A 17,509-nucleotide genomic window follows, 5' to 3' on the forward strand; every position below is an offset into this window, starting at 1 on the left:
TGTAATGTGGAAATGTTTCCCTCCTCCCAAAGGCACCCTTGACGTTGTTAAATCGCGAGGGAGTATTGAATTGAGCAAAATATATGCCCTTCACAAGCCTCTCATGGGACGCGACAGCCTTTTCCGCACGTATTCATCACTAACAGGCGTTCACCCTTAATAAACAACTTCGACTACTAAGGTAGTTTTCGCAAAATGCAAGTAATAACATAGTTCTATTAAGAGAACACTTTCCGGCATAATCATCAAGTTATTGCGGCCCAGAAGATTTATTTATTCATTACCAACGCTGAAGATTAGGTTGGAGGCAGAATTACTTTTTAAGAACTGCAACTAAGCAGAAAAAATAGCTAAAAGCCCAGAAAAAGTCCAAGTTCAGTGGTACCATAACAACACTCCATAAACTGACATGGAATAACATTGGTCGCCTTGATCAGACTACACAGCTGAGAGTAAAATGAAAATATAACAGAATTCATATTTAAAATATTTGTATTATTTCACAGTATCATCAAGGTTGTGTTAACTGGATAATCAGTTTTAAATTTAAAAAATGTATTTTAGTAATAAAAACCTAAATATAGTACAAAAACGCACTTATGTGTATACCTACTGTACATACCAGATGGTCCTCAGCAGCATATACTGTATATCTTAAATAGTAAAGTAATTACAAAAATTGGCTCACTGAGCTTTGACTCTGAAAAAATATTTGTGATTGAAGCTAAGCTTTCTTTAAATCATGGCTGACATGGGTAGAGGTTCATTCATCACATGACAGCGAGGGCAAGTCTGAAGCTGTCGAAGTCCTTATGGGGATTTTTGACTGACAAATGCGAACAAGTGTCACTTCTGCCCCACTGGCCAATTCCATTTCTCATGTTTGAGTGTTTCAGATATAGACTACTTTCGCAAGATGTTAACACTGGTCCAGAATCACATCTGGTTTAATTTTTTAATATAATTAATATTAATTTTTTAAATCTTATATTAAAATATTTAATCTTAATCTAATTTTATTTCATCATAAAGACGCGTTATGTTTTTATGTTTATTATTATAATTTATATTTTATTATAATGTTTCTATCTACATACACTGCAGGTCCCCTTACATGGCCTAGACAGCATGTTTCGTAAATAGGTTATCTCCTTCGACAAAGAAGCGAACATGTGACGACATCTTAGTTCTGTGTCTGCCTCCAGTGCTTCGAAAGGAAATTTCATACACTGGACCTTTAGGCTGATCATGCCTGATGTGTTTTGTTTACAAACTTTTATGTTTACAATGTATTAGTGTATATTGCTTATGAACGGTGTCAAACTTCATGCTGTACATTAAGTAAAAAGCATTTAAGTTTTAATATTCATGCATTGTTTCATGAAATAGACTCATTAGTATGAGGAGTTCAAATCACATGAAACTGCACATCAGATCACAAATCCAGACAGACTAACCCTGCTGAACTGAACATGCCAAACGTTCACTACAACATCGATTTGCACTTTGAGTCTCCAAACGTAATAAATGTGAGAAATTTGAGTATATTCTCAATTGTTTACATCACATTTTGTGTAACAGAATCACCTGTCATCACTGTTTTCCACCAAAGTATGCACACAGTGCAGTGTTACTGTGGTAAAACTATGTGAAATCTGAATGAGCCGAACACAATATCATTTCTAAAATCTTTCACTCAGAGAGAAACAGTTTTACCACTAAGGGAGTAAAATTAATCTCATTCGGATTTATTGGTCCATAGCATGTTCTATAACTAGACATGCCACAAGCTACAAAAAGTTCTTAAAATCTAGTCCCAACTTACTTTGGACAGACAAAATGTCAATGAGTCAGTGTCATTGACATGGTTTAGAATGAGTTCATTGTGTTTAAAATGTGAGTTCAAACTGTTTTATTTAGTGAATGTTGGAAAAGCATTTGATTAGTTTTGAAATGCTACATTTAGAAAATACTACATTTTTAAATGTGAAGTCAACATTTGTTTTTTTCACTGCTGCTATTGTGTTGTGCCCCCAGGGCCACCCTGAGAAAAAAAATGTTTCCTCTTCAGATTCCCTGAAGAAAAATCACTAAACATGAAATATTGTCTGTCATGTCTTTAAATAATGCATTTGTAAGTGTTATAAATGATGCAGACTTTTCCACATGCTAACAAAGTACTAATCTTTTTTCTTTTTGTCAGAATGTTAAATGTCACCTGGGCAAATTGTGAATGAATTGTAGGCAATGTTTAATTTCTTTGCGCACGCTATCTGCTTTGTTTCGCTTTTATGTCAGGCAGACATAAAAAAAGGCTGGCAAACGTCTGGTAAGCGCAACACCTACAGTAACACCTGTTAAGTTGCACTACAGGAGATTAGTGAAAAAGAAGCAGGGTTTTTTTGCCTGGAAAGTCGCTCTGTTCACTGCTGTGAATTCGCTTCTTATATTTAAAGTTGTTTCTTTCATCAGTGCATAAAGTGTATTGCCATTGACGATGATTGAACACATCTTAAATTCAAGTTGCTTTTTCATAGCGAGTTTGTAAATAAAAAGCAAATCACCTCACTGGAAAACATGATTTCCCTTTCTGTCGGTTTCTCGACATTGTGTCGAGACAGAACAGGGTTTGAACTTGAGAACCTATCATCTCTGATCATACTTTTAAAAGGTCAATGAACTTAGCGAATGGCATGCCAGTCTCCGCCCCGATGGCGTGCCCATTCATTCACCTTTTGTTCTTTGGAACAAGCGAGGCATCACATGCTGAGCGTTATTATCTCTGAAATCTACTGAATTCTACAACGCAGAACAGCGGACTCATCCTCTTGTGTGACTTCCCCTGGGCTTTCGGTAGTGGACCTAGGTGTCTAAAGGAGCAATTTCTCTAAAAGAGCTGAAATTTCCGACAGCGTGCTCGTGTCCACGTTCCGCGATCCAGTTCGCCAGGAGCCCGCTCAGCTTTCGGGGCATTCTGTTTACCTCGGTTCAAGGCGAGTCCCGTGCTTCGGGCTGAGGTTGCCACCCTTCTGGCGAAAGGTGTGATCGAGCCCCTCCCTCCGGCCCCTACTTCATCATCCCTAAGAAAGGTGGGAGGCTGCGCCCCACCCTGGACCTGCACACTCTGAACAAGGCCCTTCACAGGCTCCCATTCAGAATGTTGACGCAGAAGTCCGACATCAGGATTGGTTCGTGGCTATTGACCTTAAGGACACATACTTTCATGTTTCGATTTTCCCTCGTCACAGACCGTTCCTTCAGTTTGCCTTCGAGGGTCAAGCATATCAGAACAAGATCCTGCCCTTCGGTCTTGCCCTGTCTCCACGTGTCTTTACCAAGGTCACGGAGGCTGCTCTCACTCCCCTCAGGGAGCAGGGCAAGTGTATTCTCAACTATCTCGACGACTGGCTCATCTTGGCGCACTCGCGAGATCTGTTGTGTACATACAGGAACCTCGTACTCCTGCACCTCAACAAATGGGCCTGCGGGTCAACTTGGACAAGAGCAAGCTCTCCCCGGTGCATTGCATCTCTTATCTCGGTATGGAACTAGACTCTGTCACCATGATGGCGAGCCCAGTCAATGCAGCGTTGCCTGACACTCTTCAGGCGGCAAAGTGGAGAGACGTGTCCTTTCTCCGTGCTGGAGTCCCGATCGGGCAGGTCTCGAGGCGCGTCATGGTGACAACAGATGCCTCCCTTTTCGGCTGGGGTGCTGTGTGCAATGGGCATGCAGTGTCGGGTTGTTGGACGGGCTCCATACCCTCTTGGGACCTCAATGTGGTTCTCGTGGGCCTGGGAAGGGCCCCATTTGAGCCCCTAGGGAAAGCCGCTCTACCTCATCTCACGACGAAGACGGTTCTCCTAGTGGCGCTCGCCTCCATCAGGAGGGTAGGGGATCTGCATGCACTCTCTGTGTCCAACGACTACATAGAGTTCGGACCGGGTGACTCCCACGTGGTACTGAGACCCCGGCCTGGCTACGTGCCCAAAGTTCCCTTCAGGGACCAGGTGGTGAACTTGCAGGCGCTCCCCCCTGGGGATGAAGATCCAACCCCTGCCGTGTTGTGTCCAGTACGCACCCTGTGCCTCTACTTGGAACGCATGCAGAGCTTCAGAAGTTCGGAGCAGCTTTTTGTCTTGGCGCAGAGATTGGCACACTGGATAGTGGACGCGATCACTCTGGCGTACCGGTCCCAAGATCTCCCACTGGCAGTGAGAGCTCACTCCACCCGAGATGTAGCCTCGTCGTGGGCACTGGCTCAGGGCATTCCCAAAAGGTGAATGAATGGGCATGGCATCTTCCTTTTATACCTGTATGCACGGGGCGGAGACTGGCATGCCATGCCATTTGCCATGTTCATTGGCCTTTTAAAAGTACAATCAGAGAAGATAGGTGCTCAAGTTCAAACCCCATTCTGTCTCGACACAACGTCAAGGAACGGAGGTTTCATCCGTAACGAGACGTTTTCCCCTGTCAAAATTCAACTAATACAAAATCCACCACATCATATTTTCAATTGGTTCCACTAATTAGCATTGCTGACGCCCCCAAACTAGCCACATGCCATCGTCCCAAACTAATTCATATTCTGCAATTGGATTAATGTGTATTCAGATAAGCTTCAAATGGTGTCATGAGTTTCTGATTTTCACTCTGCCTTGCAGTTGAAAAAGAGCAAAATTACACATTGCTTATTCCTTGCCCTTGGGTTTGCAGAACAGACAAACATAAAAGATTCTTAATGTCAAATTTCACACAACAGTAAGCTGCTTTCTGAGCATCTTTGTGAATCATGTGTGACTGTCACAGCTCCAGCTCTTTCCCTCTGTTTCTTTACCTTCTTTTGCACCTTTTTGAGTAACTTTCCAGGCTTCTTACTATCTCCAATAGTTCTTTATGATAATTACATTTGACTTTGTAGGACCTTTCAGTATATGGGTATTCTTAAAGAGCAATGGACATAAACTTATCTGAAGGAAGGTTTTAAAGTTTTGTTTGTTTTGTGGTATGAAAAAAGGATTAATTTTACATTAAGCAAAGAGATACACTCACGCTTCACATGCACCCCGATGACATACACTCAAAAAAATATTTAACCCCAAAAGTTAAAACTTATGTATTTCAATTACATGTCAATTTTCCATCCAATTTATTCACATAAATCCAACGTAAAATGTAAAAATTTTGTTTAAGCTTTACAATCACGTTCAGTTTACGTGAACAAAATAAATAAATTTTATGTGAACAAATAAAGTGTGATTTAAGTTAGTGTGATGAATAATCTTTACTCTTTTTAAATAACTTCTTGTTACTTGCTTTATATAACTATTATACATCTTTAATTCTATTAAATAAATGGTCAAAAACATAATTTAATTAACAAGCATTTATTGTTGCAATTGCTCCTTGAGTCAAAGTAACAGCCATCTTAATACCTGGCAACCCAGTCTCTCTCACAACAACCATGTTCAGATGCTAAAATGAACGAAGCTGAGAACATAACAGACCAGACAAGCATAAAGTCCACAGTACTGTGTTTTTCCAACCCGATCTCACAGAATTTCCAAAAAAAAAAATCTTTTACCATTTTCAAGGTAATTAAGTTATCCCTGCTCAGTACAGTGTATTTCAATAAACAATCAAGTCACTTAAAGAAAATAAAATGTACAAATATATATAAAAAATAAAGAGGAACACATTTCTAACTTGACAGTTTACAGTAACACATTTTTAACATTTAAACTTGCTGCTTTATCTGCCTAAACAAGCTCTTAGTTAGGTATGCAACATACCTAAAGATTTCCAGAGACAACCATTCAAGATTGTCTTATTTTAGGTGCAGTAGCAAAGTTTCCTTACTCTGTTTTGACACAACGAAGCAGAATATTACCAGAACATAAGAACATAGGAACTACAAAATCCTGACAGAGATTTTTTTTTCTTCAGAGAAATAACATTAACAGTGTCAGTGCTGCTGCAAAACAAGTCATCAGATATGTTTCTGGACTGGGTCAACAGCAGAAGAGTTCACACATTTTGTGTCAAGAGTATCAGAGACACAGGAAGGAGAAAGGCATCTCAGGTGCATTCTCTTGCATTAGTGTCATCAGTTCGTAGAACATGCCTTTCAGAATATTCATGTCCCATCCCTGTAAGTTTACGTTTTCAATGTATTTCCAGTCGTTGGAAACATCAAGGCAAGCAGTAATTCCCAATTTACTGAAACATTTTAATTTTAAGAGCTTGAATTTTTGGGGAAAGCTTGCTGCCATCCAAATTCATCAGTACCTTCTGGAAAAATTCAAATGTGAATTTGAGACTCTGAGGGTAGCTTAAGTTGAGAGCGTAGATCAGGCCAAACAGCATCACTATTCCAAAGGAAATACTCTTCAAGTGATGTAGCAGCATCACACCCTCTATAGCTACTCCAATATCCTCTGGAACTTCCTCAGCTGCACCTTCTTTATGGATCACATAAAGCCCCAGAGTGGTCTCTGAAATTCCTCTCTCAGCTTCTTCAGGGTTGCAGTCCTAAGTCAAAAAGAAAAAAACAAACAAACAAAAAAACTAACAATTAACACCTTGTCCAGTTTACTGATATATTGGACACATGTAAGTTAGAAGGTCCTTTTAAAAAGTACATATACAAACCTCAAATTCTTTGATGAGAGTTGTAATGTCCTCATTGAGGTACACACACAGACACTTTATGACACAGTCTCGTTTGATGTATACGTCATCACACTAGAAAATGATTAAACAATGTCAAATAAACTGGTTGTACTTTAGCAATTGTAATTAGTTTTATAAAGAAGTAATATACATTTTACTACACCTTGTCTGCAGTTGTCATAATGCGTGATATCTTCTGTCCAGAAGCACCTCATTTGCTGTTGAAGACCTTATGCAGATTAAAAGTGTATCTGTCCAGCTGCCCGAAGAACATTGACAGAAGAGGCACTGTAGTTATCAGCATGAATTCAGCATTTATCTGAGAGAAAGTGGAAAATAAGGAAAGAAAAGAAATATATGGTTACTGTAAATCAATTTATTGCAATTTACAAAAAAAATGTCTTGTGTTTACAACACTTACTTCATTTACTGTGAACAGTGCCGGCCACCTGCTTTGTAAATCAGAAACCATTCCCATGTCCTCAACCAATTCTTGTCGCCTATAGGAGAATGTCAATTGCATTTTTTCCTTGATGACTGCCTCATTATTTTTCTTTTTCACTTCAGTTAAGAGAGCAATTCTTTCCTTCTCCATGCTCTCAGCTGTTTCTCCTTTTGGGAAGCAAGGAAGGAAATTTACCTCAGCTTTCCTTGGCTTTTTGATGTTTGCTGCTGCTTTACCTTGACCTTTACGCTTGTTCTTAAGAGAATTCACAGCGATTTCAGGGTGTCCAATCTTGCTGAGTTTTGAGCGAAAATTAGCCATCTTAATCTTTAAGTAGTGTTTCCATCCTTCATGGCCCGTGTGAGTTCCTTTTTCCCTCAAGTAAGGGTGGGCATTTATCAGGGCTTCAGCTGCCTGATCAAGTTGACTATCAGTGGGATATGCAGTAAACCTAAAGATCTGCTCTGCCATGCCTTCAAGAATGTCCGATCTTAGTTTTGGTGGTGGAATAAGTAGTGTTCCACTTTTGTTGAACTCTGCATCAGCTCTCTGAAGCTGAATTTCAGCAGAGCATGAAAACCGAGGAATTACAAAAACCTGAGGCCAAGAACAGGTTCTTGACTCAGGAGACAAAACTACGACAGTATCAGCACAGCTGCATACCGAGTCATCAGACAAGTTGACTTCTTGGGCTGGGTCAATAGAAGAGGGGCTTACATCTCTCACGTCAGCAGTATCACAGGTAGCTGTACTAAATGCACTGGGTGAAGGTGTGGTGGAGCAGTAAGGTAAAGCAGGCTCAGTCTCTAGCATGCTGGAATTAGAGTCTTCAGTTGATAGAAAAATCAGTTTCAGGGTATCCCTGTCTTCAATTTCACTGGTAGACATGAGATTCACATATTCATTTCCAAAGTCCTTATCTTTGTACTGCAGCCTGAACTTTTGCTTCAACCCAAAAACTGTGATTATGTCATGGACAAGGTCATCGACAGACATCGGGATTCCTTTCTTGAGTACAAGTTTTCTTGCATCATCCTCCCCACCAAAAACAATCCTCAGAATCACTGGACTTGACATTTTTCTTTTCTTTTCTAAAAGAGGTAACAAAGTTGAAAAAGAAATGAACACAGTTTTTTTTATTGTTACTGTACTAAATAAACATTTAAACGCTAGCACATAAACGCTTTACCTTATATGAGAATGTGCCTCTTCAGGGTTACCATTCGTCTTCCTCCTACCATATAATCAAACAGTGGATAAGCATCAGTTAGCTGTTCAAGATCAATCAGGGCAACCTCTCTATCAGGTGAGACAGTCAATTGAAAAGCTCTGAAATGTTCCTGATACCATGCACATAGTATCTTCACAACAAAATGCAAAGTGCTCTTGACGATACACATTTGAAGAATTTCAGCAAACTCTGGCAGACCACCAGCTGACCCAAAAGCAATCAGCATACCCGTTCTATAATTGATCCCATTGTTTGTCACATTATTTGCAAGATGGACCTCACTGATTCCTGGATATTTCTCTTTTAACCCTGCAACAACTTCCTTGTTTAAGACATCAACAGGAAGTGTGGAGACCTGTGTAACTTCTAGAGTGGATGTCTTAAGCCTACATGAATGGATTAGATAAGCAATCATTTGCTGGTGTTTGGCAGCCAGTGTGAGCGTGATGTTTTTGAAACAATTTGTATGGCGAGCAACTTTCTTAAAGAAACTATGTTTCGCCTCGAATCTCATAGTCCATTGCCCCAACAAAGGTCCAAAACACTTAATCATTTGTGGATAGTGTTCCACATAATGATGTTTTGGCAACAACTGTGATGGAAAGAGTTCAACAAATTTGTGTCTGTGCTCAGCAATTTTGCAGTTTAAGTAGGCTATGGTTTCTTCATTTTGAATAGGGGCAACAGCAAGTTCAACTATTTCTTTCAAATCAAGAAGTATAAGCCAGGCTGGCTCAGGCTCTGGTATCAAGTCCCCAATAATGAATGGAAGCAATCTCAATAAATTCCAATTCTCATGTGCATTGCCTCCAATGGACCTTTTGGAGGCATATGTACATGGAATAATGTGAGGTCTGTTGGTTTTATCACCCCACTTATAGGGAAAGTTTAAGATCAGTGTGTTGAGAGTATGAAGAGACAGGTGCTTTTTGGAAACAAATTCTCTTAAACAAAGTGCAATCTCCACTGGCACAATGCCCTCAAATAAGTCGTGTGCAATGTCAGGAGGGTAGCCTTGAGTTACATGAAAGTGAGATAATTTCTCTGTTAACGCAAAACCCCTTTTTACTCCACAAATTGTGGAAGAGTTTTCCTTTGCAGATGAAACGTGTGTCTCATGAGTTCCCTTAGTTCTAAGGGCAAACTCCCCAGTCTGAACAGATAGAGCCTGGATCTCTAACCTCTTCGCTACACAAAACCTGCAAAAGTACTCACCAGAAAAACTCTCTATAAAACCGGCTAAACTGTGTACCCCTAGATTATCTGCTATGACAGACTGGACTGTACCTTTCACAAACCGTCCCAGTTCTGGAATATACACCCCGTGACTCTCTAAAGTAATCAATTCCTGAAAAAGAGGCTCTAAAATTGTGCCATACCCATGTGACTTCACATGCTCACTCTTGCATAAAACTGCCAAATAGATAGAAGAAAGTATTGAGTTGCATCCAGGTGGCAAGTTATTCAAAATCCAATAGACCCCACAAAGTTTGTGTTTCTTGCGTGAGGTGCCTAAGGGGTTACAGAGTTCAAAATCATCAATGTACAATGACAAAGATATTTTTAATTCCTCTCCACAAAAAAAAGAGTTTTCCTTGAAATATAGACCATCTCTTATGGACCTGTACTGCTGTTCTTTCTGTTCCCCTGAATCAGTTGTCTGTCTCTCGTGGTCATCAATTACACAGTTTAAAATATTACTGCAACTGAACAGCTGCTGAAGAGAAGGCAAAATAGGTATATACTGATATGTCTTTTTAGTCTTTTGATCAAGGATAAACTCAACTGGCTCTACAACACGAACATGTTCCTTGTAGAACTGTTTGCGTTTAAAAGCTGTGGCAAGGGGGCCACCTTTTTCTATGGCTTTAACCAAGGAATATGACTTACCCACTGCTTCAGAAAGCTCTTGAATGACAGACTCATCAATTTCTAAATTGTGATTTCTAAGAATGTCAGAAATTATGCTACGAGTCACTGGAATTGATGCCAAGGTTAATGAATAATGTAGTTCATGAAGTAATTCATCGACTGCTGTGGCTGGGACATGCAAAATGTTTTCCAATTTTAATAAAACAAGGGCGATATTCAAAACACTTGCCTTAGAAATATCTTCATCATTATTAATGTCACTGCATAACAAAGATTCTGACAATGAATCTGTTGAACAAGAGGGAAAATCAATATGAGGACTGGCTGACTCCTGACAATCTGCAGAGATTGTGACAACGTCTGAATTAAAATCGGTTAGACAATGGGGATTGTGCTTCCTATTTTTGTGTGTATGAAAGGTATTATAAATGTTACTTTTAAATGTACATTCTTTAAACACACAAGTCACAGTTTCATGGTTGCGCAAATGCTCATTTACATGTCTGAAGTAATCTCTTTCATTTGACTCAATGCATGTACACAGCTGACATGAAAAGGTGGCTAATTGGCCTTGTTTTGGAGATGACTGATCTCGGTGGGCACGGTATATGTGACTAAAGAGATTTTTCCACGATTTAAAAGTGCAAGGACAATTACTATATACACAAGGATGGCTAAACCTTGACCCAAAATGTCCGTGTTTAAGCTTTGAATGTTTAAGTAAATCATACCTGCTAGATACCTCTGTGCCACAGACTTTACATTGCCACATTCCCAGAACTCATTCACCTGAAAGTACAAAAATACATCAACAACTGAAATCAACACACTGAATTACAATTACAACTAATTACAAAAAACACACGTACCTTAATTGAATGATTTTCTCAAACCAGACTTAAAAATACGCTGGAAAAATCTAATTTTTAGAGGTCTCTGAAATAGTAAAGATGACATTTAGTTAGACTTTGTGTAAAGCAATTATAACTCTGCATGCATGTTCCATTTCATTGACATCATTTACACGTGTGCAGGTCGATAACGTATAAATGCTTGATTAGATGTGTTTGTGGAACGTTTCTGCATTAAGTGCAAAGAATATAGCATACTTCTATAAGATCGATTTATCGTGTTATTACAACGTTTTACCATAATGCCAATGAATGTCGACATAATGAAGCTGTTATTTTCGGTATTTTTTAAAATCATGAATGTATGCGTAATCTGTTAGATGCAAAATGCAAACAGTCAATCGACAACACATATTAAAAAGAACACTCGTTTTAAACTTGAAGGAAGTAAACATCAAGTTTATTCGCCTAAAGTAACTTACGTGATGGCAAAACTATTATTTTAATTCGTGTGAAGTACAGTGATGGCAAAACGATGTCTCTTATTAGGCAAAGCTTTATCATTTAGACAGTTGTTGAAGCCTAAAATTTTTAAAGATATCCTACCTTTTGTAATATGCCGAGTAAGCAACGTGCTTTCGACAGCTCAGCTTCCCTCCAAAAGAAACCTGCTCAACAACGTGCTTCCGCAATCAGTCATTTTTACTCTAAGGCGCATGCGCAGCATCTACATTTGCGCCTTACGGCAACGAATCAAGTAAAGTGTATGTAATTTCATCACATTGATCTTGAATGCATTATATTTATGTCATGTAAAAGTAAATCAAAAGAATAATATGTATTTTATACTTTTTTAAATATATTTTATTTAAATTATTTGCCTAATATGAATTACTGACAAGAATCATTTTTTTGAGTGTAGAATGCCATAGAAGAAACTTTTTTGTCTGAATGGTTCCACAAAGAACCATTTTAACATCCAAAGAACTTGCCTGTTTCACAAAAGGCTCTTTGTGGTGAAAAAAGGTTCTTCAGATTATAAAAAAGTACAAAGTAAGAAAGAGATGGTTCTTAAAGAACCTTTGACTGAATGGTTTTTTGTGGAACAGAAAATGATTCTTTTTATGATATCGCTGTGAAGAACCTTTTAACTACCTTTATTTTGAGAGTAATATATAAAGTATTTTATTACAATTGAAAAAAATTAGTGGCCTTTATGCAATCATCTTTAATACTCATGTTCACGAGAGTAAGTCCACATTTCTGATATGTGCCTGTGTTGTTATAATTCCTGTGTTGTTTTACTGCATTGCAATGTCAATTATCTCACCTTGCGGTTCAATTGTAAAATAACTGTACCATGAGAAACAGGATTCAACAATGTTAATTGCCTTTGACAGATAATCTGGTACCGCCCCAATTCCAAATGGGCAGAAAGAATAGGTTGGGAAATCAAAAATGTAGACGTATGTGTTTGTGGCAGTGGGGGGCTGATGGTAATGTGGAAAAATACAGCAGCATCCTGTCTGAAGTATCACCTATTTTTCAGGACACTGCATTTTCAGGTCAATGGAAAAAAGTTCAAACCTAGATCATTGCTTTAACACAATTTACAAAGAACTCAAAGCAATCGCAATGCAATGCATAAATGCAAGCACAGCACTTTCCTAATTTGCTTTTTCCCTTACCGAAAAAAAGGAGAGAGAGTTTACCATCAACATAATATTTGTACTTGTTCTCATAAAGACGTTTTACTTCAGCTCTCTCTGAATCCATTAAAGCTCTTTGTAAAGCCTGTCTGCTGATGAAGAGAGGCAATGTTAGGCCCCTGCAACACTTACAGCTTGTGGAGATGCCTCTCATAATCACATCATGTTCTATATTTGTATCACCAAGCTTTAAATTGGTATATATTGACAGACAGTCAAACCAAAAATTATTCACATTCAGATATATTTTTTACTAGTTGTACAGGACACTGTAGTTTATTAATGCAAGTGAGGATAGCAAAATGAAGAAAACTGTGACATTTTACAACAAAATTTTTCGTATAATAAATATTTATAAAAATTTAAAAATAAAAATATTATACAAATTTGGGAACAAATTATTCAGACACTTTGACCTGAACATGCTTTGCAAAAGTGTTTTTTCTTTCATTGCTAATGCAACCTTTTTACACGACAGACTAGACAAAATTAAGCATTGCTTGGAAATTGGTTGCCCTAAATTGGTATTACATAATTGTGCAGCCTACTTTTATTTAATTATTTAATTAATTTAACAGCTGGCTATTCAACCTAATCCATGTGAAAAATGTTGAAAGTGTCTGAATAAAAAAATAATAAAATGGTTTGACTGTTTTACAAGTTATATTTTAAGTAATATAATAAAATATATTATAAATTAATATATTTGTATCAATGTAGAATGTAAAACAAAACAGTGTTAAAAGGAACCCTTAGAGCGTTTTCTTTTCAATTTCTACACCAGCCAGCAAGCAAATACGCATTTAACATTTATTAATAAGCTTATGTATGTGGCAAGAGCAGCCTCTTAATCATCTGTACTCATCCTACTGGATCTATCTGCTGCCTTTGACACCGTATAAGTATATTCTACTATATACTACCCTGTAAAATGTCTCTTATATGTTATTATCCCCCATTTTCTGTAAAATAGTCTTTATTTTATATATGCACAATTTAGAATCATTTAGACTGTAAATCGTATTATATTGTATTGTCATTGTGTTGAATGTCTGTACTAGAAGCTTCCAACACCAAAGAAAATTCCTTGTGTGTGCAAGCACACTTGGCAATAAAGCGCTTCTGATTCTGATTCTGAATCTGGTTAACCACCACATCCTCCTGTCTACCCGCAAGGCTATGGGTGTCTCTGGAATGGTGCTACAGTGGTTCAAGTCTTACTTCTCAGGTAGGTCATTTAGAGTATCCTGGAGAGGTGAGGTCTCTGAGTCCCAACATCTCAATACATGGGTGCCTCAGGGCTCAGTGCTTGGACCGTTGCTATTTTCCATATATATGACATCCCTAGGTTCTGTCATTCGGAAACATGGCTTTTCCTATCAGGATAATACACAACTCCACCTGTCATTTCAGCCTTTATGATCAGACTGTTTCTGCATGCATTTCAGCATGCCTGAGTGACATTTTGCTCTGGATGAAGGACCATTACCTGCAGCTGAACCTTGCAAAAACAGAACTGCTTGTAATCCTGGCCGACCCAAAGATTCATGACAACCTCTCCATTCAACTAGGCTCAATAACCATCACACCTTCCAGAACGTCCAGAAACCTGGGAGTGGAAATCGATGATCAGCTAAACTTCATGGATCATGTTGCCAGCACCGCCCAGTCCTGTAGATTCATCCTCTACAACATTATTGAAAATTAGACCGTTCCTGTCCGAGCATGCTATGCAAATCCTAGTCCAGGCTCTTGTCCTGTCCAGACTGGACTATTGCAATGCGCTACTGGCTGGACTCCCAGCTTGCATGACCAAACCTCTACAGATGATCCAGAATGCAGCAGCAAGAGTGGTCTTCAATGAACCGAAGAGAGCACAAGTCACTATCTTCATTAAGTTACATTGGCTCCCAATAGTCGCTCGCATCAAATTCAAAACTCTGCTCTTGGCCTACAAGACCACCACTGGATCAGCACCCCTATATCTTCACTCGCTAATACAGATTTATGTATCCACCAGATCCCTACGCTCTGCAAACGAACGACGTCTTGTAGTGCCATCCCAAAAAGGTAAAAAATCGCTATCACGTACCTTCTCTGGATCTGTTTCACATTTGTGGAATGATCTGCCTGCTGCTACAAAACCAGCAGATTATGTAGCCATCTTTAAGTATAGGCTGAAAACACATATCTTCTGTCAGCACCTCAACGATTAGTTCTGACTTCTATTTCTTTTCTACTCTATCTATCCTTGTCCTTATGTTGCTCCAATTGCTTCTATTGTTTACCTCATTTGTAAGTCGCTTTGGATAAAAGCTTCTGCTAAAGGACTAAATGTAAATGTAAATGTAAATTAATAAGCTTCCTAAATGTGGTCATCCAACTTTATAAATACTTATGTATATCTGACTGTACCCTTACCTCCAGTTTTATCTCATCGCTTCAAAGACTTCATAGATGGCTTAAAGTCAAGACCACAATGTCAGATTATATCCAGTTAATGATATTTGGACATTATGAAGTAAACAATGCAGATGCATATCTGGGAAAATATATACATATTAATATACAGTATATCATATTTTACATATATTACCTTAAATACATTAAATCTGACATCTTGTCTGTTGAAAGAAAAGCAATTTCTTGTCTTTCTCTCTTCCTCCTCTCCACTCACTTTGTAGTTGAGAGCACCTTCGCAGCCAAGACACTAGATACTCAAATGTTCTTATGAACCTCAAAGAGAAGGAACTCGTAAAAGGGATTTTTTGAAAGTGAGTGATGGCGAGAGATAAAAAGAAAGAGCTCAAGGTGAATAGCTTGAGAATACACATGTGGAGTGGCTTAAGCCAAAAGAATGAAAAAGAGAGCAATGAGGATAGTTGAGAAAGAAAGAGAGATCAGCCCAAAGTAAAGAAGTGTTGCAGAAGAATGATACATTTCAGGATTTAGTGGGGACGTGACAGGAGCGTATGAGGAATGGAAAGAGAAAGAGTGGGAGAGGATAAAGGGATAGATGTCACTAGCCGTAGGCCGGGTGAAAAAGGTGTCGGTCTTATAAGTTGAACATGTCATCGTGGGTCTGGACACAAGTCTTTCAGCTTAGTACAGACGCTTGCCTGACAAGACAAGCATAAAAATACTGACAGTTGGGGCAGTGTGTGTGGGGGGGAACGCACACAATAACACATTTGACAAAAATAAACTGTAGTCCACTAGTCTGGAACTGACATGCTGTTCATGCTATCATGAATTGATTAGAATTCCCATTAGCTCTGTTGCTGCCTGTGGTTTTATAAGGTGGCTGGCTAAAAGAAGCATCCTTCCCGCCATGGATGCTCATTCGTTTATTAAGCCAGTGATGCATAACTGTAGTTTTTAGGTAAAACTCTGGATGTTGCTAGATTATATTGCTGATACGAAACATGTGATTGGAAAGTATTACCTTTGGAAAACCATTTTGAGGATTACATTTGTTTTTAAGTAGAACTCATTTAAGTAGAAAGAACGTAACAGCATGCAGTCTTTAATTTGCTTTGTTATATGATAGCTATTCAAATGTAGGCATTTGTTCATATACAGTTTCTGGATTTTTTTTACATTTATGTTAATTCACATTACTGTATGTGTTGTAAGAATTGTTTAAAGTCACCATGAAACGGAAGTTGCAGTTGACTTCTTTTCCGTATTACATAGGCATAATTTGCGGGTGGATGGGTGGGTCATGTCCCCACCACTTTTTGCCAAAGTCAGTTTTGTCCCCACCACTTATTGTAAGAAATAAAAAATACGGAGCGTCTATTTACCCGTGCAAGTAGCCCGCTTTGTAAGCAGAGGCTATTTATACTAACTCCGGCTATCAGTTTCAGATTGGAATAGACAAAATGTAAGAAAGGCGCACAAAGCTTAACTGCTCCGGTGGCGTAGAGCGTAAAGCAAGTGTTACCTCCTTCATGTCGTCGTGGGTTCGCGACTGCTGTTTGCTGAACTTTTTCCCTATCACATATCAGATTGTAAAGGTATTTATTTTTAATAAAAAGATGAAAATATTAGAAAATGGCTGTTCAAGTCATACATGTACCAAACATTTTGCGCTTAATTGCAATTTGGTGCTATATATTCGTCCTTATTGTTCTCGACATGCGGTTGCTATCGCCTATTGCAAGATTAATTACATTTTGATACTTGATAGAAAACTCCAATAAATGTAAAAAGTCACAACTTTGTAGTTTCATGAGTTCAAAACAAAATTTAGAAAGTTTGTTGTATATTTGTAGCCTATCATGCAATTTCCCCTGTATACTTGAACGTATGTCCTTATTAGCAGGGGGTTGTCAAACACCACATTTTTAACATGGGGAAAACACATATTCGTTTCAGTAGTTTTTGTTTCATCACGAATTAATACGTTTAATTACGTACGGCAACAGGGTCCGTGTATCATTTGATCATTTGATTATTCCATTCAATATAACAAACGGAAAAAGAAAAAAAACAGTCGATATTTCGTTTTTCCGTTTTTCTGTATGCACAAAAATAAAAAAACGATGTTTTTCTTCTTATTTCAGCTTGAAACGGGAAATCCAATAAATAAATAAACCAAAACGAAATAACGACCCTAATTATAGGTTTTTCATTTTTGGGTGATTTTGCACGGATTTCTGCGCGCGCAGGCGCACTGTGTGAGCGCGGCAGCGCGCCTAGAGCTCTTCACGAATCTCGCGAT

The 17,509-nt window shown here is 38.5% G+C and overlaps 1 protein-coding gene across 2 annotated transcripts; it reads right to left on the reverse strand.

Moving 5' to 3' along the window:
* Positions 1–5,327: 5,327 nt before the first annotated feature.
* On the reverse strand, positions 5,328–11,940 carry LOC130554620 (sterile alpha motif domain-containing protein 3). Of its 2 annotated transcripts, XM_057334399.1 has the most exons (8): positions 11,681–11,940; positions 11,093–11,159; positions 10,955–11,012; positions 8,310–8,354; positions 7,097–8,211; positions 6,839–6,994; positions 6,655–6,747; positions 5,328–6,534 (listed from the first exon to the last, which is right to left on the reverse strand). In XM_057334399.1, the coding sequence occupies exons 5-6, from the start codon at positions 8,195–8,197 to the stop codon at positions 6,887–6,889; spliced, it is 1,209 nt and encodes a 402-aa protein (XP_057190382.1). In that variant the 5' UTR covers positions 8,198–8,211; positions 8,310–8,354; positions 10,955–11,012; positions 11,093–11,159; positions 11,681–11,940; the 3' UTR covers positions 5,328–6,534; positions 6,655–6,747; positions 6,839–6,886. The 2 variants fall into 2 exon arrangements, with proteins under 2 accessions (XP_057190382.1, XP_057190389.1); XM_057334406.1 differs by lacking the exon at positions 10,955–11,012.
* Positions 11,941–17,509: the final 5,569 nt, after the last annotated feature.

Source organism: Triplophysa rosa, linkage group LG1 (genome assembly GCF_024868665.1).
Source record: "Triplophysa rosa linkage group LG1, Trosa_1v2, whole genome shotgun sequence".
NCBI lineage: Eukaryota > Metazoa > Chordata > Actinopteri > Cypriniformes > Nemacheilidae > Triplophysa > Triplophysa rosa.

Coding starts and splice junctions, on each gene's coding strand:
- LOC130554620 (XM_057334406.1), bottom strand. CDS start 8,197: ATGTCAAGTCCAGTGATTCTGAGGATTGTTTTTGGTGGGGAGGATGAT. Junction 6,995..7,096: donor CACTGTTCACAGTAAATGAA/GTAAGTGTTGTA, acceptor ACTTTCTCTCAG/ATAAATGCTGAATTCATGCT.